Source organism: Cebus imitator, unplaced genomic scaffold, assembly GCF_001604975.1.
Source record: "Cebus imitator isolate Cc_AM_T3 unplaced genomic scaffold, Cebus_imitator-1.0 Scaffold231, whole genome shotgun sequence".
Lineage (NCBI taxonomy): Eukaryota > Metazoa > Chordata > Mammalia > Primates > Cebidae > Cebus > Cebus imitator.
In genome coordinates this window covers 3,449,942-3,477,078 of record NW_016107546.1, presented here as the reverse complement: position 1 = coordinate 3,477,078, position 27,137 = coordinate 3,449,942, and the positions used below count along the sequence as shown (strand labels likewise).

General features: G+C 48.1%; 1 protein-coding gene across 9 annotated transcripts in view; it reads right to left on the bottom strand.

The window, feature by feature from the left end:
- Positions 1–27,137, bottom strand: part of SLC22A23 (solute carrier family 22 member 23) — a 185,301-nt gene that overhangs the window by 17,310 nt on the left and 140,854 nt on the right. For all 9 annotated transcript variants that reach the window (XM_037727455.1, XM_037727456.1, XM_017497460.2 and 6 more), the window contains 4 exons: positions 11,568–11,695; positions 3,763–3,865; positions 1,578–1,810; positions 54–86 (listed from right to left, as the gene is read on the bottom strand). In XM_037727455.1, the coding sequence (XP_037583383.1) occupies positions 54–86; positions 1,578–1,810; positions 3,763–3,865; positions 11,568–11,695 (497 nt within the window). The remainder of the gene's footprint in view (positions 1–53; positions 87–1,577; positions 1,811–3,762; positions 3,866–11,567; positions 11,696–27,137) is intronic.

Genomic DNA, 27,137 nt, shown 5'->3' with positions numbered 1-27,137 from the left:
CGTTTGGATGCAATACAAGAAGAGGACGCACAGCCCATGTGCTTGGGACTCACCTGAGTCTGGGTGCTGGCTGTACTTTCCAATCACTGGGCCCGCCGACAGGATCGCAGCCACAGCGCAAGGGCAAAGCGAGCGGGAAGAGAGGAGAGAGCACGTTAGGGGTGGAGTTAGCCCAGCGTGTTCCCACATGACTTGCTTCCAGCAAACTCCCGTCCATGTCTGGGATGGCGCTGGCTGCCAGGGCAGTGGAAGTCATACTGCACTAAACACAGATCTTTTTGTTAGGAAGACAGGGGTTAGAACCCGCTGGTCTCAGCGCCTGGGGAGAAAATGGAACTGTCACAGTGAGACCGTAGCAGGTGCAAAGGGTGAGCTTCCTCACATATAGAGCCACCCATGGGTCACTGCAGCCTGACTGAAGCAACGTCAAGTGCCGTGGGGAGTCCCTGCTGTCCCAGCTCTGACCCTCATGGCTGGCCGCTTGGTGTTTGCTTGGGCTTCCTGTGCATTCCTGTGCAGGGCCAAAGGGGCATTGCAACAGCAGGGGGCTGAGGCCTCTGCCACTTCCGTCCCACCTGTGTGAGTGGGGCAGAGGCTCCCTGGAAGGGCAGCTGGGGAACGGGCATGGAGGGAGACAGCCACGTCTGACTTCCATTAGCTAAGCCTAACAGCAGTCTCCCAGCAAAGGACAGATTGCATAGGAACGGTCCAAGTTAGAAAGCTGCTCCTGAGATTGAAACAAGCCATCTCTAATCCAGGCTGCACGACAAGGCTGCTCTGATCGGGGTGCAGTGGACAGCCCTGGCGCCATCTCTAATCCAGGCTGCACGACAAGGCTGCTCTGATCGGGGTGCAGTGGACAGCCCTGGCGTCTAGTTCTGAGAGCCTGGGTTCATTTTCCTCATAAAGACGGGAGCCCTGTGGGGTCGATGTTCCTGCAGGGTCCCGAGCCTGTCCCAGGAGGACCCTGCCAGGGCAGAAGAAGAGGCTCAGAGGTCCTGCCTGCTCATGTCACACCTTGGGCTGGGCACGGAGGTGCTGTGGGGTTTGTCCACACACAGGGGTGGGTATTTGTTGGTGAGGTGCTACACAGAGCTTGCCGGAGGGGCCTGATGGATTCTCTAGCTTTGCCTTAGATTATTTCTAACCTTTACTGAGAAATTCTTTGGTCCAAAGAGAAACTGATGAACCCAGGAACATCTGCTGAAAAGCAGGGCCCCCATTCGAGGGTGACAAAACAGATGTATTTCCCCCTTAATGTCACGCAAAAGAAACAATTCTTTGTTTTCCTTTGTCATGTGGTGAGTCACACAGAAGCAGTGTACCCTTTAGCAAAGTCCCGGCCACCAGGACTCAGAAGGAATCATGGTGCAGCCTGGGCCAGGCAGGGGAGGAGGACGGCCCAGTGGCCTCTGAGGCGGGCTCCACAGATGCTCCCGTGGAAGCTCTGCCTTCTCCAAAGCAGCTCCTTCCACCGACAGATTTTAGAGTGGCCACTGGCATCTGACCCTTTCAAACGTCCCTGGGGGTTGGGCAGCTCCCCTCCCTGTACCGGCCTGCCTCCCTGGCCCACTCACAGTTGAGGAGCCCGAGCTGCAGGAGCGAGGCCAGGGCGGTGAGGATCATGAAGAGCAGCAGCCCTCCCCGGCGCCCGAGGAACCGGACCACGAGGCACATGGCCAGGCAGGACACCAGCGCGATGCTGGCTGTGGTGTAGTAGTCGGCGTAGAAGTTCTCCAGCAGCGGCACCTTCACCTCATGGCCCATCATGCTCCTGGCGAAGCAGTGGTGGATCCCGTACCCCGTCAGCCTGCGGAGACAGTGAGAGCGGCGGTGGGTGCACCATGCCAGGGGCTGCACGCGGGGTCGGGTGACCAGGAGATGGAGAAGCAACTCAGTGTGTCATAGAAAAGCCCGTCATGACCGAACCACGAGCAGATTACAGAGCAGATGCAAAAGAGGGGATGTCAGAGAAAGACGGAGTGCCACCCCTGGTGGAGGTCCATGCTCAGGCTCCTTGCCATGGCTTTAGTAGACAGGTGTAGGCACAAGAGCGGTGAGTTCTTTTGTTAAAACAACATGTGCTTTCATGGGAATCCTCCAAGGCAAAGCGCTCTCCAGTTACTGACTCATTTAATTCCAAGGTCACACAGCAGACCCTGTACACCCACTGCACAGCGGCAGGCGGGACAGAGCGGCTCCTGTGAGGCTCGAGGCAGGTAAGAGGCAACTCAGAGACAGCCTCTCTGGGTCTGTGCTTCTTTGGGCCCTTAGAGTTCTGGAAAGGTGGAGATCTACCTATACCAGCCTCACCTCCACCCACATAGCCAGGCAGAAGCCAGGCCAATGGAAGGCACATGTATGGTCCTCAGGAAACTCTGTCTTGATTCGTTTTTTGAGACAAAGCCTGTTCTGTTACCCAGGCTGGAGTGCAGTGGTGTGATCTTGGCTCACTGCAACCTCCCCTTCCCTGGTTCAAGTGATCCTCCTGCTTCAGCCTCCCAAGTAGCTGGGATTACAGGCACCTACTACCATGCCCAGCTAATTTTTGTATTTTTTGGTAGAGACGGGGTTTCACCATGTTGGCCAGGCTGGTCTCGAACCCCTGACCTCATCAAACGATCCACCTGCTTTGGGCTTCCAAAGTGCTGGGATTACAGGTATGGGCCACCATGCCGGGCCTCTATTTTGATTCTTAATTTATCCCTGTTTCCTCCAGACTGCCCTGGGTCAGGCTTCTTTACTGCCCCACACGAGCGTATCAACCTTCTGGGAAACGTGTCTGCCCTGGCCTCCTGAGCTCCAGGACAAGGCTCTACTGTTGCTTTGGCGGTAGAGCCTCTTATACCCTTCCCAAATCAGTTTGAGCCCAGAACCCCAATATGGAGAACTGATGAAATGAGCTGCTTTGACAGAAAAAGCTGTGGGGATACTTGTCCCTGAGCCCTCACCCTGGGCCTCTGTCTGTACCTGGTGGCAGCCCTGAGACCTTTCACAAATGAGTGTAACACCCCAGATGACCTCTAACCCAAATGAGCCAAATCCCTCCCCTGCCCAACCTTGGTGACCTCTGACCCTGAACAAGGGACCACATTGCCCAGTCAAGGCCACTGAGCTCTCAGGACAGGAGTGACCTTCTAGGTACACACTAAACCCAGGGACTGGGCTGCCAGGAACCTGCATGAGTGATGCCGCAGCCCCTGCAGGACCCAGCGGGCGGGGTAACGCTTGTCCTCTGTGACTCATGAGTTCACACACAGGACCATGATATTCCTCCACAGGTTCCATGTCCCCACTCACCTGCCCCCACCCGTGGCTGCCCTGGGGCCTCTGGCCAGGCTGGCTGCAGGTCCAGGAAGGGCAGGGCCAGCTACAGGCAGGGGGCATGGACACCTTGCAGCCAAGGCCTCATGGGTCTCGAATCCCCTGTCCTCAGACAGGGACAAGAAGCTCCAGCCTTGCAGCATCCCCCGCTGTGCCCCTGAGGAGATGCATTCATGTGCATCCTGGTTCCCTGGGCCTCGTGGGCACGTGGTAGAGAGGCCCTGCTCACAGGATTTACATGCCTGGGCTGGGGGTGCCGGCTGCTCGAGGCTTCCGGGAGGGGGAGGTCGATACCTTCTAGCCCACCCATGTCACTCTTCACACACAGCCTTAGGATTCCAGGTTCAGTGGGTGGGGAGCAGGGCCCTGGCCTTCACTGACACCCGCCTTCTTCCCCGGCCCCTCCCACCCAGCTGGTAGTTGTCCTCTGTGACTCACGAGTTCACACATAGGACCACAATGTTCTTCCACAGGTTCCGCGTCCCCACCACCTTCACGATGCAGACCTTCTTGGGCCTCCGGGAAAGCTCCTTCTCCAGCTCTGCAAAGAAACAGACCCTGTGAACCCCGGGCAGGCACCCACAGAAGACTGGGGCAGCAGTTGCAGCCACAGCCCTGGCTCCCCAGTTCGGGCACCACAGAAGGGAAAGAAAGCCTTTTTCTGTACTTTTCTTTTAAGCCAGCAGATAGGGTTTAGGTTTCCAGGATAGAAAGGCTGGAAACCTAGATCCCGCCTCCAGCGTTGCAGTTCAGCTTTCCCTAGGGTGCCTGAGAGGGCGCCAGGTGCACCGTCAGCACGTTTCCACGGCAAAGCCTTTTTTTGGAACCAGGCAGAGTACACACAAATAAACACACAGCATAGACTCGGTTCACTTTTGTCTGAGTACAGAGCTCAGGGATGATATCCTAGGTGACTGAGGCACTCTTTCGGCCCTGGGCAAATCTAAACGAGCAGTTCTTTTCCTTACAGTCTGCATCCACTGAAGGCCACACCCAGATATGCTCCTAAGCCTTGTGGGGTGGAACTTACCACAGCTGTAGCTACTCCGGCAGAAACTGCCCTTAGGGCATATGAATCTTTGAACGACAAAACATAAGTGAATCCATCTGCGTGTACGTGTATACATGCATACATGCACACATTCATACGCATATGTATACGTGTGCACGTTTTAGTTAACAGAAATCCTCAGGAGCTGGACAATTTTGGTTCCAAGGGATGTGACTAACTGTAAAGTCATGAGATTGGGTTTCTTGTGCGGCTCCTGCAGCTCTGAAAGCCCCTCTGAAGGGAGTCCGCCAGCACTGTGTTACATTCACCAGGCCAACGGGTCCGTGGAGGTGCTGGGGTCGATTTGGCAATTTACAGGGAAGATTCAGAATGGGGGTGCCCTGGCCTCCAGGAGCTGTCTGCCTGTGCATCAGGGAGCAGGAATGCCACTCAGCCTTCTGTCACCTCTCTGCCCTCTGAGCCTGCTATGTCTTCATGGAATAATCTCTTTCTGGGGAGCTTAAAAAAAAAAGGAGACTTCCCGAATTAGAGGGGAACTAGGACTCTTCAAGACTGTCAAGGTCATGAAAAACAAGACCGAGCAGCTGTCAGACCAGGAGACTAAGGAGGGAGGAGGACGAGATGCAGTCCTGGGTGGCATCTGGGGTGGGAAGAGTCATCATGGAAAAATGGGAGACATCAAATAAAGGCTGGAGTTTGGTGAATAGCAGTGTCCCAATGTCACTTTCTTAGTTTTGACAGTAGCATGACAATATCAGATATTTGTAGTTGGGGACGCAAGTGAAGGGTATATGGAGATTCTGTAGGATCTCAGCAGCTTTCCTGTACATCTAAAATTATCCCTGAATAATACATTTAGAAAATAAAAAAAAGTGGTGGGGAGGTGAGGCCTCTGTCTACCGAGGGAGGCTTCAATGCTGGGAGGAATGTCGTTGCCTCTGGAGGGACCCTCCTGCTCCCTCGGGGCTGCGTCTCCAGGACCCCGGTCTTATGCTTCTAAGGGCCACTCTGAAACCTGGATGACCCAAGTTCAGTCCTCCTCTTCCACCTCCTTCCTGCCATCCAGTGGCTGGAGGCTTACGAAGCTCCTTCATTACAGAGAAAACATGTGTTGCTTAACTGTAGGGATTTAGGAACTTTTTATTCAAACACATTGTTTTTGAACTCAGTGCCGCTAGCCAGGGCACAGAAGGGAGAAGGAGAAACCTTTTTCTTATCTAAGGGATATCATGCCTCCTGAGTTTCCAGAACTTTCTTCCTTCCCATACAAGATTGAAGTCTGTGTGCAAGCCAGCAGGGCTGGCATTTCAGCTGCAGGCCCATGGATCCTCTCAGCTCCCAAGGTCTACCGACCATTATTTTTCCTCAGCAAAAAGGGACTACTTTGACCATAGGAACAGTTACTCTATGTAAAGAGCTTGAAAATATCATGGTTAACAGAAAACCTTGGATCCAATGATCAAAGTATCTTTGCTATTACAAAACTCATCAGAAACCAACTGTAATAGCTACATTTTCTCACCATGGAAGACTTAAGAGAAGAAAATTTAAATGTCTATTAGCATATTCATATGTTTACAGTTTAAAAAAAAATACCCCAAAATGAACTCCTAATATGTTATTGTTTATGAAGTATGATGTTAAAGAAGCAAATACAGGCTGGGCATGGTGGTCATACCTGTAATCCCAGCACTTTGGGAGGCCGAGGCAGGTGAACCACGAAGTCAGGAGTTTGAGACCAGCCTGACCAACATGGTGAAACCTTGTCTCTACTAAAAATACAAAAATTACCCGGGTATGATGGTGTGCACCTATAATCCCAGCTACTCAGTAAGCTGAGGCAGGAGAATCACTTCAACCCGGGAGGTGGAGGTTGCAGTGAGCTGAGATCATGCCACTGCACTCTAGCCTGGGTGACAGAGCAAGACTCCATCTCAACAACAAAAAAGAAGCAAATACAGTTGCATTATGACCTGAGCTTTTAAAATAAAATTAAACCTAGAACCCAGTATAAAAAATTGACTGTAGTCTGCAGAGGTAACTGCATTCTTCTAAGAGGAATTAGATTAACCTTTCCAGGGCTATTGATATGTTGTCAGGGTGTCTGTTACGCACATCACCAGCCTTCTTACTCACAACATGAAACTTCCACAGCATTAGTCTATTCTTCTGGGCCAAAATCCACAAGCTTTGTGTTACAGAACATTTGGATGGCTCTAACACCCTCAGTGGTAGCTGAATCCAAGAGTCCTTTTTGTCTGTCCAGGTATGAGATGGACATCTAGAGACTTCTCTAAACTCCTCTTGCACAGAAATGAATGGGTAACAGGGAGCCGAGCCAGGTTGTGTGACACTGGCCTCCAGGACATGCTGCTGTGAGCACCTGGCTCCCACGGTCCCCTTGAGACGAAGGAGGAGGACAACACATCAGCCTACTTGACTAGAGCCATCAGAAAATTTCCAACCAAAAACTATATCAAGCCTACTGAATTGGTGAGCCAGGTATGTCCAACTCCACCCTGCAGCCCCTGTGCCTCTGCATTTTCACGAGGTCGGAGCCGAGGTCTGGGTGCTGTGAGGGGCCTGATGAGCCTGGGCAGAAGCCCAGCTTCTGCACTTCTGGCTGGCTCCTTGGAACAGCTACACTGTCCTTGCTCTGAGCCCAGCTGCTCATCTGTGAAGGAGGATAAAGCACTTGAGGGCCAGATGGGAGAACTCAGCGTGGTCTCCGGGAGCACTCAGGGAGCACGTGTTCTCCTGCCAGCGCTCAGCGAAGCCAACATCTCCCAGCTTCTCTTCAACAACAGAGCAAGGGAAAGGACGCCCTGCTGACCCTGATGATCTGCTGGAAGGAGAGCGCGACCTCTCCACACAGGTCATCCGGTGTGAGAGTTAACAGGCTTGCTGAGGACATCAGAGGAGGAGGAGGAGGCAGTAGCTGCTCACCTAAGACCAGGTTCGGGAGGAGCAGGGAAATCACACACAGAGGAGAACTGGAATTCGCTTGTGTGGGGGTGTGAGATTAACTGGCTTTACTATCATCCTACTGGACGATGCTAGTGCATTAGGAGTGACATTGGAAAAATATCAGTTACAGAGCTAGAAAGCAAAAGAAAGTAAAAAAGGAGGGGGACAAGGAACAGGAGGAGGAGAAAAAAAGAAGAGGAAGGGAAGCTGCCACAAGAGTCATTAAAAATGCACACTGGTGCACGCCTGTAATCCCAGAACTTTGGGAGGCTGGGGTGGGTGGATCACCAGGACAAGAGATTGAGACCATCCTGGCCAACATGGTCAAACCCTGTCTCTACTAAAAATACAAAATTAGCTTGGTGTCGTGGCACGTGGCTTTAGTCCCAGTTACTCAGGAGGCTGAGACAAAAGAATCGCTTGAACCTGACAGGCAGAGGTTGCAGTAAGCAGAGATCGCGCCACTGCACCCCACCCTGGCAACAGAGGGAGACTACATCTCAGAACAAACAAACAAACAAAACTGTACACTAAATGCTCCAAGGAGGCAGCCCTGAGCCTCACGCCCGTGTTGGGAAGTAGAAAAAGCACCTGCTGCCTCTTCCACCAGCCCCTTTCCCCTCTGGGACGGATTTAGAATGGGTCCACTCAGCCACTGGAATAAATGTGCTTTGAAAGCAAGTATAGATAAGCATCCATAGGAATCTTATCATGAAGTCACTTTAGATAGCACAATCTTCAGCTTCTAGCCAAGCTTTCAACAACTGACCTGGCACCGTGACCTCTCTCATCTCTGTCCTTATCTGCCCAGGCACGGGCTCCACCTCATCCGAGCCCAGTGAGTGAGCCACAGTGGTTGCTTGCAGAGCGGTGGGGAGCCAGGCCCCCATGCAGCCTGCCTGAGGGCAGATGTCACTTTTGTCACTTACTGGTGGTGTGACATGTGCAAGGCACCTAGTGTGGAACGTGGAGGTAGCCTGACACATCCACTCTCTTGTTATCCCAGGATCTGAACACATTGTTAAGACAGAGTGAGGCAGGTCAGGACAAAACCCAAGCTCTGTCATTGCTAAGGGCAGGGGGGAGCCCCACACTGGGCGAAGATGAGGACGCTCAGATCACAGACTCACCCATGCGTCCTGGCCATGCTAGGCAGATTGGCTTCTCTGGCGTAAGGTGTGGGGCTGCTGGGAGAGGACTGATGCTGAGGATGGAGGATGCCTGCACCCTGCACGTTCCTCCCCACAAGGAGAGAAGACAGGAGCGCATTTGCTCTCCCTCCCCTGGGGCTGGCCTGATGCTAGAGGGATCATGGAGTTCCTGTTCCCCAGCACTCAGCCTCTTTGTGCCCGTCTGCTCCTGTCATGTAGGGAGAACGGCTCCTTTCCCTTCTGAAGCTCAGATGCAGATGAGATGTGTGTGAAGCATTCCCCGCCAACCCCTGCACCTGGCAGAGTCACTGTCCAGTGACTTTTTGCTTATCTTACTATCAGCTGAGCATTCTACATCAGAAAATCTGAAACCCGAAATGTTCCAAAATTGAGCATTGTTTGAGCACGCACATGATTCTCAAAGGAAATGCTCTTTGGAGCATTTAGATTTAGGATTTTTGTATTTGGAAAGCTCAACTAGTAAGTCTAATACAAATATCCCCAAATCCCAAAACATCCAATCCCCGAAACACTTCTGGTCCCAAGCATTCTGGATGAGGGATACCCAGCCTGTAGAACTGAAGGCACAGCCCTGTGTGTGGCACTCATCCTGGGTCTCGTTTTTGCATTAGGCTGCTGGCCACATGGCCACATTGGAAACCAGCGGGCCTTCTGCTCCTGCTATAAATGCTCGAAGCCTCAGGATTATGAGATGGGAGCGCTGTCAGCACTTGGGCACGTGATGTGATATGAAGGCTGCAGGACTGACACTGAGAGAGTGATACCCAGGACACACCCTCATATCTGAACTGACTCAGCAGCCAGGCCACTGAGAACATCCAATTTGCAAGAAGGTAAACTAAGGATAGCTTTACAAGAGGAAAGGAAATAAGAAATCTGGGAACATCAGGTTTCCCCCTGGCATAAATCCAAGGTTAGGGTGTACCGACAGGGCAAGAAGCAGCCCTGCTGGACCCCACACATACCTCCAGCCAGGCCTGAGACGTTCATCTACCCAGAGGCGATGCAACCTGCAATCCTAACCCTTCCTTCCTACAGGAGCCCTGGGTTTGTGTAGTCCATAAATATTCACGGCACGCCTGCTACGCGTCAGGCTTTTGGCTGGGCTGCCGCTGGGGGCACAGAAGTGTCTGGCTCTACAGACAGGGGCCCTGCCTTGTCTGGCCTTGCAGCTCAGCAGGGGTGACAGGCACTAAGGAACCCTGCAATTATTCGTCATAGCTGGGATGAGAGGAAGCAGGGAGAAGGGCTGAAGCTATAACCGTGAATAGCTGGAGGGCTGACTTGGTCTCTGAGAGCTGGCCAAGGCAAGAGTGGGAGCTGAGAGGACAGGGAGTGTGCATGGGGAGGGCCCTGTGCAGAAGAAGACGGTGCATCCTGGGAGCCAAATGAAGGCCAGGGTGTGGGGCGCAGGGAGGCAGAGATCAGAGGGGGCCTCTGCGGTGGCCTGGGGGGCCTGGGGTCTGCCTGAAAGGCACTGGGAAGCACTGGAGAGGCTTGAAGCCGGTGGTGATGTGATCAGATCATGTGTGACCTGGCGGCAGGGAGGATGGAACAAAGCCGGGAGCCCAGCCAGCCAGCCAGGGTGTGAGAGGGTGACAGACATGAGGCTTGGAGCAGGTGCTGGCTGTGGGATTAGACAGGGCCACGGGAGGAAGATTCAATGCAGAAAACCCAGTCTGGGCAGAGGAAGCTGGAAGTGGCAGATGTAGCCTCTGAAGGCACATTGCCTTCTCCCGGCACTCAGCAGCCCTGTCACTGTGCTGCCGGGGGTGGTAGAGAGCAGAGGCCATTGTGAAGGGCTGCTGGGCAGAGCAAGTGCCTGAGGACCACTCCCCATGGAGGTGAAGGTGAAGCCTCGCTCCTCTTTGTTAAGTCCCATGTCACCAACTCCCTCTCACCCAGCCTCCTGCCTGGGACACTGGAACGGAAATAAGCACCAGCAAAACTCATAAGCAAAGAAATAAATTTTTAAAAAGGATTTAATACCACTTTCCAAATATAGGAGGGAAATGAATCAGTGTAATTAGGATTGAGAAAACAAGCTACACCCAGACAATATTTTAACGTGAAAGAAACGGAGTGTGATGACTTAATTAGGGAAATACCACAAACAAATTGTACTGTAAGCCTAAGAGCATTAACCTGCTAATGAGTGAGGTCTGGGGAAGTCTGTGGAAGCCATCTGGACCATCCAAAACGGGCAAGCACGGCCCTGCCGGAGAAACCTCGACTGAGTACTCACTGCTCCTTGCAGGGAAGTTTGCATATTCTCTCTTGGACAATGGCCTGGAGGTTATTTTCCCAGGGAATTTTATAACAACAATCTACCCCAGGTCTTTGGTTAGGGCAGTGAGTCAGAGCTTGGCATGAGCCCCCCAGTGATTTTCAAAAGGAGCTCTGTATACCACTTGCATCAAAATCTCTTCTAGTGCTTATTCAAAACGCCAAGTTCTCAGGGCTTATCCCAAATCTACTAGGTCAGAATCTCTGGGTGCCATGAGAGGCCCAGGAATCTGGATTTTAACAACCTCCTGGTGATACGTGTGGATGTCCAGGTTGAGAACCCCCACCTAGCTGTGCTAACGCTCCCAATACACATGAATTCTATGGTTCTGAACAACTATCCAAAAACACTTCACTTTCCCTGTCTTCAGCTGCCCAACAAATAGGTCATGGCCAGGTAAAGACAATGGTGGTTCTCTGATCATGCTTAGGACAGGTGAGGTCATGAGGGCCATCTACGCCCTGAGCCAGCGCTCTGGCAGTGTTTAAACCTGGCAGGCAGGCGGGCTATGGGCCAGAGAGCCAGATCTTCCCTTGAGCAGTGTATGCTGGCCTCATGGCATGCTTCTGGATTTAGGCAGGAGGTAAGGAGAACCAGAGTGTGCTGGACTTGATCATGAAAGAAACCAACGCCTAGAACGTGGAGAGAATGTCAAGGCTGCTAACTGTCCTTGTGCAGGCCAAAAGGTCACAGGAGAATTGTACAGCTGGTTAAAACAGCTGTTGGTGCCACAAAACCAGCCCAGGTGTCAGGGACCTGCCCCACGGAGCCTCTCTGAGCCTTGGCCAGCCCATGGTGTGCTCACCTGGCATCACGCCCTTGATGTCGCTCTCAGGGCTCACGCAGTTCTTCTGTGTGAAGTGGAGGATCAGCCTCTTGGCAGACTCAAACTGCTGGGTAGCCATTAGCCACCGGAGGGACTCGGGAAATATCCTTCAAAGACACAAAGGGAATGGGTGAATGTCTTCCAGTTCTGCACAGCACTGGGAAGCGTGGCTTAGGTGTGGCCCGGGAGCTTCCCAGGCAGGTTGCGTTCAGTCTCCAGACACGCATCAGCCCAGTCAGGGGAGATAAAACTGTGGGCACTGAAACATTCCCGATTTTCTTTTCCAAAGTGTAAAAATCGAGACCTTAAAAATGTTTAACCAAAGTTAAAAAACACACGTTCTCACCCACATACGGAAGCTAAAAAAAAAAGTGATTTCGTAGAAGTAAAAAGTAGAACAGAGGACACTAGAGGCTGGAAGGGTGAGGGGAGGCTGGAAGGGTGGGGGAAAGCTGTGGATAGGGAGAGGTTGGTGGAAGGATACAAAATTATAGCTAGGTAGGAGGAACAAGTTCAAGTGTTCCATGCCACTGTAGGATGACCATAGCTACTAATAATGTAGAGTTTTACAACACTAGGAGGAGGAAGTTAAACATTCCCAACACAAAAAAGTAATATTTGAGATGATGTGCATGCTAATTACCCTGATCTGATGACTTTACATTACATGTATTGCACCATCACTGTGTACCCTATAAATACGTAGAATTACTATGTGTCAATTAAAAAATAAAAAAATAATTAAAAAATATAACAGAGTAGCAGATAAGAACAACATTCTACCAGCTATGTCAAGAAATCAGTGTATACCTTTCAAAGTAATCATGGATTTCTTATTTTGTTTTTTTTTGAGACAGAGTCTCACTCTGTCACCAGGCTGGAGTGCAGTGGCATGATCTTGGCACACTGCAACCTTTGCCTTCTGGGTTAAAGTGATTCTTGTGCCTCAGCCTCCCGAGTAGCTAGGACTACAGGCCCACACCATCACATCCCACTAATTTTTCTGTTTTTAGTAGAGATGGGGTTTCACCACGTTGGCCAGGATAGTCTTGATCTCTTCACCTCGTGATCCACCCACCTCGGCCTCCCAAAGTGCTGAGATTACAGGTGTGAGCCACTGTGCCCGGCCGTAACCATGGGTTTCTAAAGCATGTAGAAACAATGCATGGAAGGCTGGTGATTTTTTTCTATTTTTTCACAATAAATAGTAATAGAATGATTTTACATTTAAAAAGTTACTTCCAAATGCGACTAACTTGCAGTTATTTTCAGTTTTGGAACACAAAAGCTTACTCTCCAGGGTTTTCCTTCAGAGCTGTTTACATTTTGCTGCTAACTGCACATCACTTGTCCCTCAGAGAGTGCCACAACACAGTGGTTTTGAGTTTTACAAAGCAACAGAATCTATTATTTTTTTTAAAGACGGAATCTTGTGAGGAGCCCCAATACAAAAAAAAAAGCTAGCGTTTTATTATCAATTTTATAAATTTACACTTAGGACAATACTTCCAAGCCACTCAAAGAGAACATCATGACTGCGCAGAGCAGGAATTCTATCTCTGCAAAAGTCCAAGTCATCAAAGCCTGAGAGTGGATGTATGGGAGTAGGTGTGGCTATGGGCTAATAATACTTTATTGCAAAGCAGGAAGCTGACTCCTGACTGTTCGGGAGAGTCAAAAAGTAGAAATCAAAGCTCAGGATGGTCCTAGCCTCTTGTAGTCCTCAGCGTTCTAGCTATCACTCCACCTTATTTTAGTTAAATCCTATCAAGAAAGTCAGGACTGATGCTGGTAAGAAGTTATTATAGCTACCTAACACCTGCTTTGCAAGCTCAGGAGAGTTTTTAAATGACTCTAGCAGCTGGAAAAAGTATTAGTGGTATTTCCCTCACGCCGGGCCAAGTTCATTATGTTGGAAACTAAAGCCCAGTGTGATAGTAGTAAGAGAAAGGGCCTTTAGGGATGATCAAGTCATGAGAACAGGAGGCTGAAGAGAGAAGCCTTGCCTCTTCCCACATGTGAAGACACACAGAAGCCCCCCTCTATGAGCAACACACGCTTACCAGACACAGAATCTGCTGCTGCCTTAATCCTGGACATCTCAGCCTTCAGAACTGTGAGCAATACATTTCTGTTGTTTATAAAGCCTCCAGCCTAAGGTATTTTGTTGTACCAGCAGGAAGAGACTGTGAGAAGTAGAATTTTTTTTTCAAAGTCACATCACTATTGATATCTAATAACTACTGCCTCCTTCTTACCTATTTGAAAAAAGTCCAAATTTCTATTTGTTTGTAACTGTGCTTTACATAAAGAGCTGGTTCCCACTGAATTTAGTGGTACCTTTGGGATGGTCTGTTCTCACTCACTCTGGGAGACATGAGAAACTTCTTGAAGAGCTAAAAGCTGTCCTGCTGAGCAGGTGTGTGGAATGCAGGAGGGCTTTGCGGCAGGGACAGGGGTCCCCAGTCATCTCACATGGAAGTCCCAAATGCTAATGTAGGCACTGATTTTTTTTTTTAATAATCAAAGTTAATGTTTGTTTTACTGGCCTCTAGCTATAACAAATTAATTGTGAATAACATAATCCAAGCAAATAGAAACACTCAGATACATGACATTCATATTATATAGTATTCACATTTTGCTGTATTTTTAAAATCAGATCTTTTCTTTATAATAAAATAACTGAACACAAATGCCCCTGTAGTTTAAGTTCTGATCTATAGTATTTCCATCTTTCTGATGCATTTGGGTTTAGTACCTTTTTCTGATTTCTCAGGACAGACATAGAGGTCATTATTATTAATTTTTCTCATGTATATTTAAGACTGAAATTTCATCTAAGTATTATCACTCGAGATACATTTGTGATTTGATTCTAAATATTTTGTGATTTCCATAATTTTTGCTTTTCTAAGAAACAATATATGAATACATATAAATATGTTAAGATGACAGCACAAGTGATTTTGCAGATGGACTCTACAGTTTTAAAATACGGCATACAACATGGAAATTTGTGTCCTTTCAAAATAATTAAAATTTATTTATATCAAATGTTTGTGGAACTAACTCCATGGCAGGAAATGGATTTTGAAAATCAAGACCATAAATGAAGAACAAGGCCCAGATGATACAGCAGAGGAGAGGCTGCAGCCATACCTTCCAACCCCTTGGCCAGACCCCCAAGGGCCACTGCCCAGGGCTGAGGGCACAGGGGGAGTGAACAAGCCGGGAAGAGCCTCCACAAGAGGACGTAGCTTTTTCATTGCCCCCAGCAATCTCAAGTCCTCTTCCTTGATGTATCCTCAATTGTTACCTAAAGGGCGGGGAGAACCGTGGAGATGTGCTCACTATACACAGTTTTGAAGCCAGGATGGGAGGTAAGTGACAGCTCAGGGAAAATCCAAACTGAGGCATATCTGAGTATGGACATTTGAGTGGTGTCATTTTGCCTTCAAGATAAAGCCCTTGTCAAATGAGTTAGGGAGAATTCCTTTTGTTTCATTTTTCTTTTGGAATAGTTTGAAAAGAGTTGGTATTAAATTTTTAAAGGTTCATTAGAATTCAGCAGTGAAGCCCTCTGGTTCTGGATTTTTGTTTTTTGGAAGACTTTTTATTACTAATTCAATCTCATTACTGGTTATTGGTCTGTTTAGCCTTTCTGTTTCTTCTTGGTTCAATCATGATAGGCTGTATGTGTCAGGAATTTATCCATTTCCTTTAGGTTTTTGAATTTATTGGCATCTAGATATTCATAGCAGTCTCTGATGAGTCTTTGTATTTCTGTGGTATCTTTTGTGATGTCTTTTTTTTCCTGTTGTTTCTAATTTTATTTATTTGGGTCTTCTCTTTTTCTTAGTCTACCTAATGGTTTATGAATTTTTAAAATATTTTCAAAAAAAGCAACCTTTTGTTTCATTGATCTTCTCTCTGGTTTTGCTAGTCTCAATTTTGTTTATGCCTGCTCTAATCTTCATCATTTCTTCCCTTCTACTACTTTTGAGATTAGCTTGTTCTTGCTTTTCTAGTACCTTGAGATACATCCTTGGGTTGTTTATGTGAAATCTCTCTAGTTTTTTTGGTGTAGGCATTTGTTGCTACAAACCTACCTGTTAATGCTGTTTTTGCTGTGTCTCATAAGTTTTAGTATATAGTGTTTCTATTTCCATTTGTATCAAGAAATTTTTTAGTTTCCTTCTTAAATTCTTCCTTCACTGATTGGTTGTTCATCAGTATGTCGTTCAGTTTCCATGCATTTGTACAGTTTTGAATGTTCCTCTTGTTATCTTATTTCTAGTTTTATTCCATTATGATCAGATAGGCTACTTGGTATGATTTTGATTTTTAAAAATTTTTTGAGACTTGTTTTGTGTTGTAACATATAGCTTAATCCTGGAGAAACTAAAACTTTCTGCATAGCAAAAGAAACAATCAACAGACTGAAAAGAGAACCACAGAATGAGAGAAAATATGTGTAAACTATTCATCTGACCGGGGATTAATATCTAGAATATATAAGGAATTCAAACACCTCAAAAGCAAAAAAAAGAAACAATCTGATTTTAAAAATGGACAAATAATCTGAATAGACATTTCTCAAAAGGCACAAATGGCCAACAAATATATATAAAAAATGCTCAACTTTACTAATCATCAGGGGAATGCAAATCAAAACCACAATGAGGTATTGACTCACCCCAGTTAGGATGGCTATTATGAAAAAGACAAAAAAAAAAAAAAATGCTGGCAAGGATGTGGAGAAAGGGAACTCTTATATGATGTTGGTAGGAATGTAAACTATGGAGAACAGTAGAGAGGTACCTCAAAAAACTGCAAACAGATCTACCACATGACCCAGCAACCCCACTACTAGCATTCATCCAAAGGAAAGGAAATTAGTCAAAGATGCATCTGTACCCTGAGTTTATTACAGCATTATCTGCAATAGCTAAGATGTGAAATTGACCTGGGTGTCCAACACAGATGACTGTGAAAAGGAAATGTGGTATATATACACAATGGACTACTATTCAGCTGTAAAAAAGAATGGAATTCTGTCATTTGCGGCATCATGGATGGAACTGAAAGACATTATGTTAAGTGAGATAAACCAGGTACAGAAAGTTAAACACTACATGTTCTCACTCATGTGGAAACTTAAACAAAGGTAATCTCATAGAAGTGAAAAGTAGAACAGAAGATATTAGAGGCTAGGAAGGGTAGGGAGAAGGGAGGAATACAGAGAGATTGGTTAAAGGATACAAAATTACAAGAGATAGGAGGGATATGTTCTAGTGTTCTATACCACTGTAGGATAACTATAATAATATATCATATTGTTTCAAATATATAATGTTCCCAACACAAAGACATGATAAATGTTGGAGAGGGTGGATATGCTGCATGCTGTGATGTGACCACTATACATTTAACATGGCGCAACTATGTACCACATAAATACGTACAATTATGATGTGTCAATTTAACAGATGCCAGCACAAAGATAAAGGCCTGCATTGTGGATACCAGGCAGACACTGAATTTACTGGAATTCCATCAGTCCAGGCATTGAGTCCCAGAGAGGATTCAATTCTGCTGTTCCCCTTTCTTATCTGGACCCACAGAGCCCTTGCCCTTCAGGAGAAAAGTCTCTCCTTGTCCCAGACTTCAAAGCCATAGACACACGGATTGGAGCCTGGGGCGGAGGGCGTGTGTGCAGCCCAGCGGCGCAAGGGTAGACAGGCGTTTGGGATTCTGCCTGCTCCTTAGTGACCACTCACTTGTCTCTGTCATCCACAAATTGGGTCTAAAGACAACACAATTTGGATACCTAAAAACTGACAACAGCAAATCAATGGCTTTATGAGAAGTGAGGATGAGCAAGTGCCCTTCCAGAGAGACTCTGAGAATTGCAAAGCTCATGGAAAAGATTTCAAGGATAGTATTGTTCACAAAGGCAGGGTGTGACCTTAGGATTTAAGAAATGGCTATGGGCCTCTTTGGGAGCCCAAGCTTTCAATGGGTCTCCAGATTGCTTTTTCTAATACGTACAGAACATTGTTATCTCAAATGGATGTGTAGTGACAAACCCATTGAACGAGTTGTATGGAAGCCTGCACGGTGTGGGTTACAGCGGGGGCATTCCTAGGCAGGTGGTCCAGGTGCTGGTGAGGGGAGGCTCTGGAAAGTCCGGGCTCTGCTTGGGCTGTCTTGGAAGGTGAGCGGCAGCAGGGCAGGCCCTGCATCCCCTCATACTGCTGGAGGTGTGTGGGGCAGGACCCAGAGGTAAGGCATGGGCGTGTGGGACGGTGCACTTGTTGTGTTCAGAGAGCAGCAAGCTGATAAACTCAAATGCTGGGAACGAGGTGAGAAGAGGCGAGAAGAGGAGAGGGACTCAGGGCTCAGGTAGTGGAAGATCCTGAGCCTTATGGACTCTGATGAGTCGCAGCCATGGGACTGGAGTGGACTGAGGTAAAGACAGCGCTCCCCAGGAGATCTGGGCATGAGACGAGGGACAGGCTCCCCTTAGCCACACTACTGTCTTCACGGGCAGGCAGCACTGCCAATCACCTTCCCCATGACAGGATTTACGATCAACAGGCATGGTTCCACCAGCTTCCCCCGTGTCTAATGCTTTCCAGTTCATTATGTAGTGGCATTATGATTACTCCTCTTTTACAGATGGCAACGTTCAGGCAAAGAGAGTTTTGCAAAATTCAGGCAAAATTCCACAGCTATTCAGTGGCAGAGCTGGGATTTGAACCTAGGCAGTCTGATGAGAGAGTGCATACCCTTCACCTCTGTGGACACAGCACAGCAGCAAATCCATATCGCCTGGATGGCACTCCAGTGACTAAGGTCGGGAAGTACTGTTCCAGAGATGCCTCCTCCAGCATTCCAGAATGCCACCCAAAGGGAGTGGGTAGGGAATACTTCAGTTTTATGATGCACTCCATGAATTTAAATTTGTTGCAAAACCATAAAGAACTCATCGGTCTGTCAGCCTCTGAGCAAGCCCAGGGATGGTTGTTTTATTTTGGACAATGTGCAGTGTAGTTGTATTATGGGAACTTAATGGAATCTCTGCTGACAAGTGCATGATGTAATAATGCCATGCAAATTAAAAAGCCAGCCAAAGGCCCAGGACTTGGGAGAAACAGAGCTGAGTCCCAGAGAAATGGATCATTTTCAACAAAAAATCAGGAAGCATGGTGGGTAGCTGGAGCCACATCTGCCTGGTGCATGCTCACGTGTAGACGGCCAGAGAATGACCTTGAGGATGACTTCAGCAACCGTAAAATACAACCAGGCATGGAAACCACAGCAGCCTTCCTGGGAGAAAGCCTTGAAGCCGGCTCTCAGAGTGGCTGTGGCCAGGATGGCAGTGCAGGAGGAGAGGGACAAGCTGGAGGAGTCCCACTGTCTTAGGCTGTCTGAGCTGCTATAAAGGAACATTGGAGGCTCTGGAGGGTGTGCCATTTCTAAAGAAAAGAGGACTAGCCGGACCAGGATGCAGAAACCCTGTCTCTACTAAAAATACAAAAAATTACCTAGGTGTGGTGGCGCGTGACTGTAATCCTAGCTACTAGGGAGGCTGAGGCAGGAGAATTGCTTGAACCCAGGAGGCAGAGGTTGCAGTGAGCGGAGATTGTGCCACCGCACTCCAGCCTGAGCGACAAGAGAGAGACTCCGTTTCAAAAAAAAAAAAAAAAGAAAAGAAAGGATTTGGCTCACAGTTCTGCAGGCTGTAAAGGAAGCGTGGCACCAATATCTGCTCTGCTTTTGGTGAGGCCTCAGGAAGCTTTTACTCATGGCGGAGGACAAGGGGAGCTGGCATGTCATGGGGTGAGAATGAGCAAGAGAGGGGGAGTTGCCAGGCGCTTTCAAACAACCAGTCCTTGAATGGCCTAATAGAGAGAGCTCTCTCATTACCGTGGTGAGGGCAGCAAGTCATCATGGCGGGGGAACCACTCCCGTGACCCAAACACCTCCCACCAGGCCCCACCTCCAACCCTTGGGGGCACATTTCAACATGTGATTTGGAGGGGACTCATACAAACTCTATCATAGGTAAGGGAAAAAGAAGTCGGTTCATGCAGCAAAGGGCTTCCTTGAAGCCACAGGAGTAGAGCAGAAGTTTCTAAAGCTGTAAGTATTTAATTCTCTACTTTGTGGTGGTGCTATCATTATCCCTGCTTTACAGATGGGAAAACTCAGGCAAAGAATGTTCAAATACATCTCCCAGGATTACACAGCTATTCAACAGCAGAGCTGGGATTTAAACTGACAGCCTGACTGGAGAGACTGTCAGGCTGGGAACACCTAAAGGAGCCCAGCCTTCACACCTAACAAGTGATCGCTCTAAGCTGGCTGGCTCACTGATCCCCAGGGCTTAGGAAGGACGTGGGCAGAACTAAAAGTCTCCACTCACCCTCCAAGCCCTAAACCCCATGTGGGGAGCAAGAGGCAGAGGAGGACAGAGAGCCCTGCAGAGGTTACTCAGATACAGAGTGGATAGTATTTTTCTCTTTGCTTCTCAAGAGCCGTTCAGGACAAGGATGCTGTCTAGAGCAGAATGTTCAAGCCGGGGTCACCCAGGACCAGGAAGGAACAGGCAGAGATGCTGCTGGGCTGTATGTGTCTGCGATCTCTTAGTGGTAGTGAGAGGCAGATAGCTGCCTTCCCACCAAGCAGGTGCCAGCATCCCCAGCGCAGGGTGGATACAGCAATGGAGGGTCACAAGGATTCCTCCTCTAGGGTGAGTAGGATGCTTGCTAACTTGGAGGATCTCACAGTAGATGTTTGCTGATGGACCGTGAACATGCTGAGCAGATGGCACACGGCGGTGCTACGCCACACACAGGCGGCACTTTGTTACTGACGAGGTGGGGGGGGCATAAAACCTGTGTTCTCAGCAGCACGTCCAGGCAGCTGTCCTCACTGGCTCTGGGTCTCAGTTCATCTTGATGCTCTGATCCCCCACATTCCAGTAGAACTCGGGGGCTGTGGAGAGGGCTGTTTCCTCCTGATGACATGTCTACTGGACCTCTTGTCTGAAGGTGAATGACAGATTGGACCCAAGTCCTTTTCAAAAACCCCTTTGGGACGGTTAGAAGGTCCACAATCTTCATTCATGATTCCAGAACCCCTAAAGTATTTTGGCCATGATACCTGAACTGGCCTGAACTCAATGCAGGCAGAACCCAACTGGGATACCCGTGCCTTTAGCCTTCAGTCGTCTTTCCTCATGGAGCCCCGCTGACGTTCCACTGCAGGGTATTTGTATGCTGGACAACTGACTAGGACCAGACCTTACTGGCGTCGAATATGGCATGGATCTCGGATCAGCGAGAGCTGTGCAAGAACCACACCACGGTGCGTGCTGAGCACCTGCTGGCACAGCCCCCCTTGTGACACTGCCCACAGCAGTCGGAAGCAGTAACCGTCTGTGAGTTACAGTTGAGGACGCTGGTGTCAAGAGTTTGACTTTGGAATTAATTAAGCAAATCACAGATAAACCCATTCGCTACTTAAAAACTAAAAATTTACAGATTCCATCAATGGATGAATGGATAAAATGTGGTCCATCTGTACAATGGAATATGATTTGGCCTTGAACAGAAAGGATCTGATGCCTGCTATGGCCTAGTACGGGTGAACCTGGAGGACACTGTGCTCTGCAATAAGCCAGTTGCAGAGAGATGGACACCGTGAGGTTCTACTCACACGAGGCACTGGAGGAGTCCAACTCACAGAAGGTGGAGCGGGGGCTGCCAGGACCTGGGACCGGGGAATGGGGAGCTAGTGTTTAATGGGCAAGCAATTCTATTTGGGAAGATGAAAAAGTTCTAGAAATGGACGGTAGAGATGGTGGCACAACATTGTGGATGTGGTCACTGAGTTGTAGATGTGGTCACTGAGTTGTGGACGTGGTCACTGAGTTGTACACTTAAAAATGGTTAAAGTGGGCCGGGCGCGGTGGCTCAAGCCTGTAATCCCAGCACTTTGGGAGGCCGAGGCGGGTGGGTCACGAAGTCAAGAGATCGAGACCATCCTGGTCAACATGGTGAAACCCTGTCTCTACTAAAAATACAAAAAATTAGCTGGGCATGGTGGCGCATGCCTGTAATCCCAGCTACTCAGGAGGCTGAGGCAGGAGAATTGCCTGAACCCAGGAGACGGAGGTTGCGGTAAGCCGAGATCGCGCCATTGCACTCCAGCCTAGGTAACATGAGCGAAACTCCGTCTCGAAAAAAAAAAAAAAATGGTTAAAGTGGAAAATTTTATGTTATGTGTATGTTACCACAATTAAAAGAAAATATTACAGATAAGAAGAAAGCCACCCTCTCCCGACACTGCTCACCCCAATCCCAGTGCCTGGCACTCACCTTCCCATCCTCTACAGCTAAGCCCTCTTCAGCTGGGCACGTGTCCTTCTAAATTGTATTCAGGGCATCGATTCACACATGCATCTCCAGCTGCCTTCTGCACTATGACAGACTGTCCCCACTTCTCAGTGAAAAATGCTAGTCTCACTCTAAAAATGCCCTTCCTTCCAGACTGGCACACGTTTGCCCACCTGATGCCCAGAGACAGTTCCCCCAGGAGTGCGCAGTGGCTCATCTCCTGAGATCTTGAATACAAGCACATTAACTCCTACTTGTGAGGAGAGGGCACTAACTCAAGGTCAATGGAACCTCACAACAACATGAATCATGCCATTTTCCAGCATGTACTTGGGACATAAAACCTAACATAAAACCACAGCTTGGGCTGGGTGCAGTGGCTCACGGCTGTAATCCCAGCACTTTGCGAGGCCAAGGCAAGCAAATCATGAGGTCAGGCGTTCGACACCAGCCTGACCAATGTGGTAGAACCCTGTCTCTACTGAAAATACAAAAATTAGCCAGGCATGGTGGCGTGGACCTGTAATCCCAGCTACTCAGGAGGCTGAGACAGGAGAATCGCTTGAACATGGGAGGCGGAGGTTGCAGTGAGCCGAGATCATGCCACTGCATCCAGCCTGGGCCACAGAGCGAGACTCCATCTCAAAACAAAAAACAAACAAACAAAAAAACCACAACATGGATTGGTGGGTCCCTTACCACATGGCTTCAATTAATCTAAAAAGAGCCAAAGATCAGGCACTTTGGGAGGCTGTGGCGGGGCAGAAGTTCGAGACCAGCCTTAACATGGTAAAACCCTGTCTCTACTAAAAATACAAAAATTAGCCAGACGCAGTGGCGGCCACCTGTAATCCCCGCAACTCAGGAGGCTAAGGCAGGAGAATTGCTTGAACCCAGGAGGTGGAGGTTGCAGTGCACCAACGTCATGCCACTGGACTCCAGCCTGGGCCACAGAGTGAGACCCTGTCTCAAAATGAAAATAAAAAGAAAAATGAAAAGAGCTAAGAATCAGAAATTAAGTAAAAAGGGTCTTTGACTGAATGCAGAAGTTATTCAGTCCACTCACTGAAAACACAGACTTGCTTTACAGAGGAGTGCCCAGGGTCTTCACTCAGACAACGGAATCCTTGGTAAAAAAGCCCCAGGCCATAAGTGCTGGGAAGAGGCCTCCAAGCAGAGTGGCACCTGTCTGTCATAAGGACTGCGGGCTGACAAGCAGGTGGCAGGAGTCAGCAGGCCAACTGCACACAGGCGTCCAGCCTCCTTGGGGGTACAGGAGCTTCATACACAGATGCTTCGAAGGGTCACACCACTGTCACACAGAAGTACCTGCTGCCATAGGGATGGCTCTCCAATTGCTCACAAGGGACAGGCAATGTTACAAAACGGAGCTATAGTCAGAAGGAGGTCTCTGGGTCACACTTAACCCAGCCCCTCACTGCCTGGCAGATGACTGGCACCTGGCCATGCCAGTGCCCTGTGCAGGGCTTCACGAATGGCAGAGGCAGGCCTGGAACCTGGGGCTGAAGGCCCCTAGACCAGTAGAGTTTTCACTATATCACACCATGTATGCAGTATTGCTTATACAGCAGGAAAAATGTGTTCTACAAAGAGTCTCACCCAAATTAGCTACGCGTAAGTGCTGGTTCTTAGAGACTTATATGGAAAATATGTTTTTGTGGAGTTTTTCCCCAATGGCATCATGTACACGATGTTACTGTATCAAGCCAGGGAAATTTCTCTGTGTTTTCTTAACAGCACCACATCGTCGCTACTCAAAGCTGAGTGTGAGCGCGCAGTTGAAGTCGGAGTGCCCTGTCTCCTGGGGCACCTGGCACAGCGCAGGGTAATTTATGATTTAACAGCAGTGTGTTCCTTGTGGTCTGCATTCCCACCTCTGCCCTCTTTCTTGGAGTGGAGATTTGGCTACGTTTCAAGCCCGTCTGATTTATGTTTCACGGATCTGTTCTACATCCCTGTAACCTGAATCATCGCTCAGTAGAATCTGTAATTAAAACTCAATACTGTGAAACACTATGAGGTTGATCATTTTTCCTTGACGTCTAAAAATAAAACAAATTATTCCTCTATCCAGTTGGAGTCTTTGACATAGACAAGTATACTATGTCGGCTGCCTTCTTGCCAATTCACTTAACACTTGCTCTGATGAAATGCCGGCTTGGCCATTCTCTGTATAAGATGCACGTCTACCCTCGTTAACATATTGTACTAGCACAATTACTCATAAAGAAAATACAGGAAGGAAATAAGAGGAGCTGTCCACGCTTATTAATTTTACCCTCAAGTCATTCCTTTATTTGTTTTTCAAAATATTTAGTTTTAGGGCGATACCTGTGCAGACAGGTGTGTCTTCCTGTCTGTGGTTCCACGTGATGCCATTTGATGTTGTAAAACGATAAACATGTACTGGGCACCATCCACCTGCTGTGGATGAGCTGGCCCTGGAGACGAAACACACAGTGTCTGGGCCCCAAGGAGCTCACTGTCTAGTTGGGGCAAAAACATGTAAATTAATAAATGCCTAATAAAGGAGGAGCTTCTATCAAATAGGTCTTCCCATCACAGAGTGGTGGACACAGAGCAGGGACCAGGAGAGGGAGGAGAATCTCAAAAGCCATCAAGGAGATGAGATTTCCCTGAATGTGACATGAGAAGGGCCGTCGGGGGCAGTGAGGGTGCTTCTGATTTCAACGGGTGATTCTAGCCGCTGATGCTTTGGGCTGTTGTCAAGCATCACAGTGTTATAAGATTCTGAAGAATTCTAAAAAAATAATAAATTAAATGCTAAAGTTGAATTAAGTACCAGTTTGGGGAGTATCTTTAGTTTCTGGTTCAAAACTTTTGCAAAAAATATAAGCTTGGATTCTGTACATAATCTTCCACTTGGATTTTTTAAACATTAGTTCTGTTTGGCATAAAACAATAAGGTGGCTTTCATTAAATGTCAGAATTTAGAGAGAAGGGATGAGTATCATGAAATCGAATAAAGATAGGCTCTGAGGATGGTTAGACCCCAAGGTTTTCCTAAGGCAAATGAATTCCTTGAAAATCTCTCGGGAGAAAAAGTGGTTTTATAATTTAAATGACTATCCTGCTAATTTATCTGTTACAAAGGCTCAGAATCCTGTGTCTCTTTTGTCTTTCAAAGTGATATGCACTGAGGCTCCAAAGTTCTGTTCTAGAAAAATCATGGTGGGAATCTCCTGGGAGCCCTGGGTTTGTGTGCCAATTTTGTAGCCTTGGGCAAGTCGCCTTATTCCTCAGGCCTCAGTTTCCCCACATCTGTAGACCAAGGGGGATGGAGGGCTAACGCTCACTGTCGCCTCCTTCTGAAAGGTGAAGAAGACGTCGCTCCTGGCAACACACTCAATAAATGCACTTATGCCACTTTAGGCTTTTGCCAGACCAAATGAAGTCAGTGCCTAAAATGCCTTTGGAGTCAGACCTTTCATGATTAACCACCTCTGAATGCATAACAGTCAGCACACATTTAAAACATGCCTCAATTCATATTATAAGCAGATGAATAGAGTCCAGTTACAGATTTACCTACAATCTGTAACCTTCAATGTAGCTGGGTTAACTTTCTCCCTCCATCTGCAGCTTTCACTCATTTACCTGTAGAAGCAATTATCAGGCTGCAGAAAATATAAGGCACACACAACCTTCAAAATATAATGTGGTAGGGGGATGAATGTGGCATTTTCGCAAATGGTTTTTTAAAAGTTTGATGTTGTAAAACGATGTGAGGAGGTAAGTGGGCAGACAAATAAGGAGACTCCTGCTTCTGCTTCTACGCAGAATTTTATCGACACCTATGTTAGCAGCCTCACCTCCCAATGAAATGAGTCACGACACCTTAGGCAATTCTGATGGCCGATCGCACTCAGGACTGCCACTCTTTAGGTACTGGCCGTGTGATCTGCCAGAGGCCCTAGGGCCAAGCAGACTCTGGGTGGCTGGGTCCCCGCTGCCCTCACTCCAGCGTATCAACACCCTAGCCACTGGCCCTGGACACCTGTTACCAGAGGCCTACCCACTTGGCCTCTGTCAGTTGCCAAAAGCCCAACCCCACCACCCCACAAAGTACACGCACACACACATCTGTACCTGTGCACACATGTACACGCAGATGCATGCTGGCTGCGCTCTGCCTGTTTCAAAGCTATGTGCATCTCAAGCTGGCCTGGAGCGACCCCAGCTTCCCGGGGAGAGCAGGGTGGTGAGATGGACTCTTGGGGCACATCTTAGCACGGGACAGGAAGGACGAAGGCTGGCACTGGGGACAGCAACACTGGCCTCCAGAGCAGAGGCTGGATGCTCCCTTCCCCTCTGCAGGAGTCTCTCCACTTCTACTTTCGGGCATTTGTGTCGACTCAGGGGTTCTATTGTCTTACACAATCTCTGAGGAGTGTAGCCTGAGGGCTCCCTAAAATTCCATCAGCAAATCCCAAAATACCAACTTACAGAGAGCGTTCCAATCTCACTTTTAATTGCTCCATTTTCATGATTGAATATGGGATACCATTTTATTTCCACCTCTGCCTTTCGTCAGTATTACCTAATCTTTCTCCCATCTGGATAGTTCATAGGCAAACAAGATTCAACCCCAAAATTTTTTGATGTTTCCTATCAATCTCTCAAATTGATTATCGGATAACTTGTAAAAATAATTATTGCCTATTGACTCAAGCTCCCAGAGACGGCATGGTTTTCATGACTCAGCTCTTCCATTTTCCTTTGAGGACAGCATTTTCCTGCATGGTTTAACTGTTGCCGTAACTGAATTCAGTTTCCCTCCTGTCATGCAGGGATCCCACAGCACTTACTCTTTCTGTAAAGAGTCTCTTTGTATAATGCAGAATTTTGCCCCTTTTTGAAAATAAAACTGTTTTTGACAGAGGTGTTGTGTCTGTCAAGTGTGTTTGGGCAAGAAAAAAAGGCTGATACCTGCTGGATTATGTATGTATAAAAATTCTTAAAGGGTCTTTTAAAAGTCATTTCAGGCCTGCAGCAATGGCTCACGCTTGTAATCCCAGCACTTTGGGAGGCCGAGGTGGGTGGATGATGAGGTCAGGAGATTGAGACCATCCTGGCTAACATGGTGAAACCCCATCTC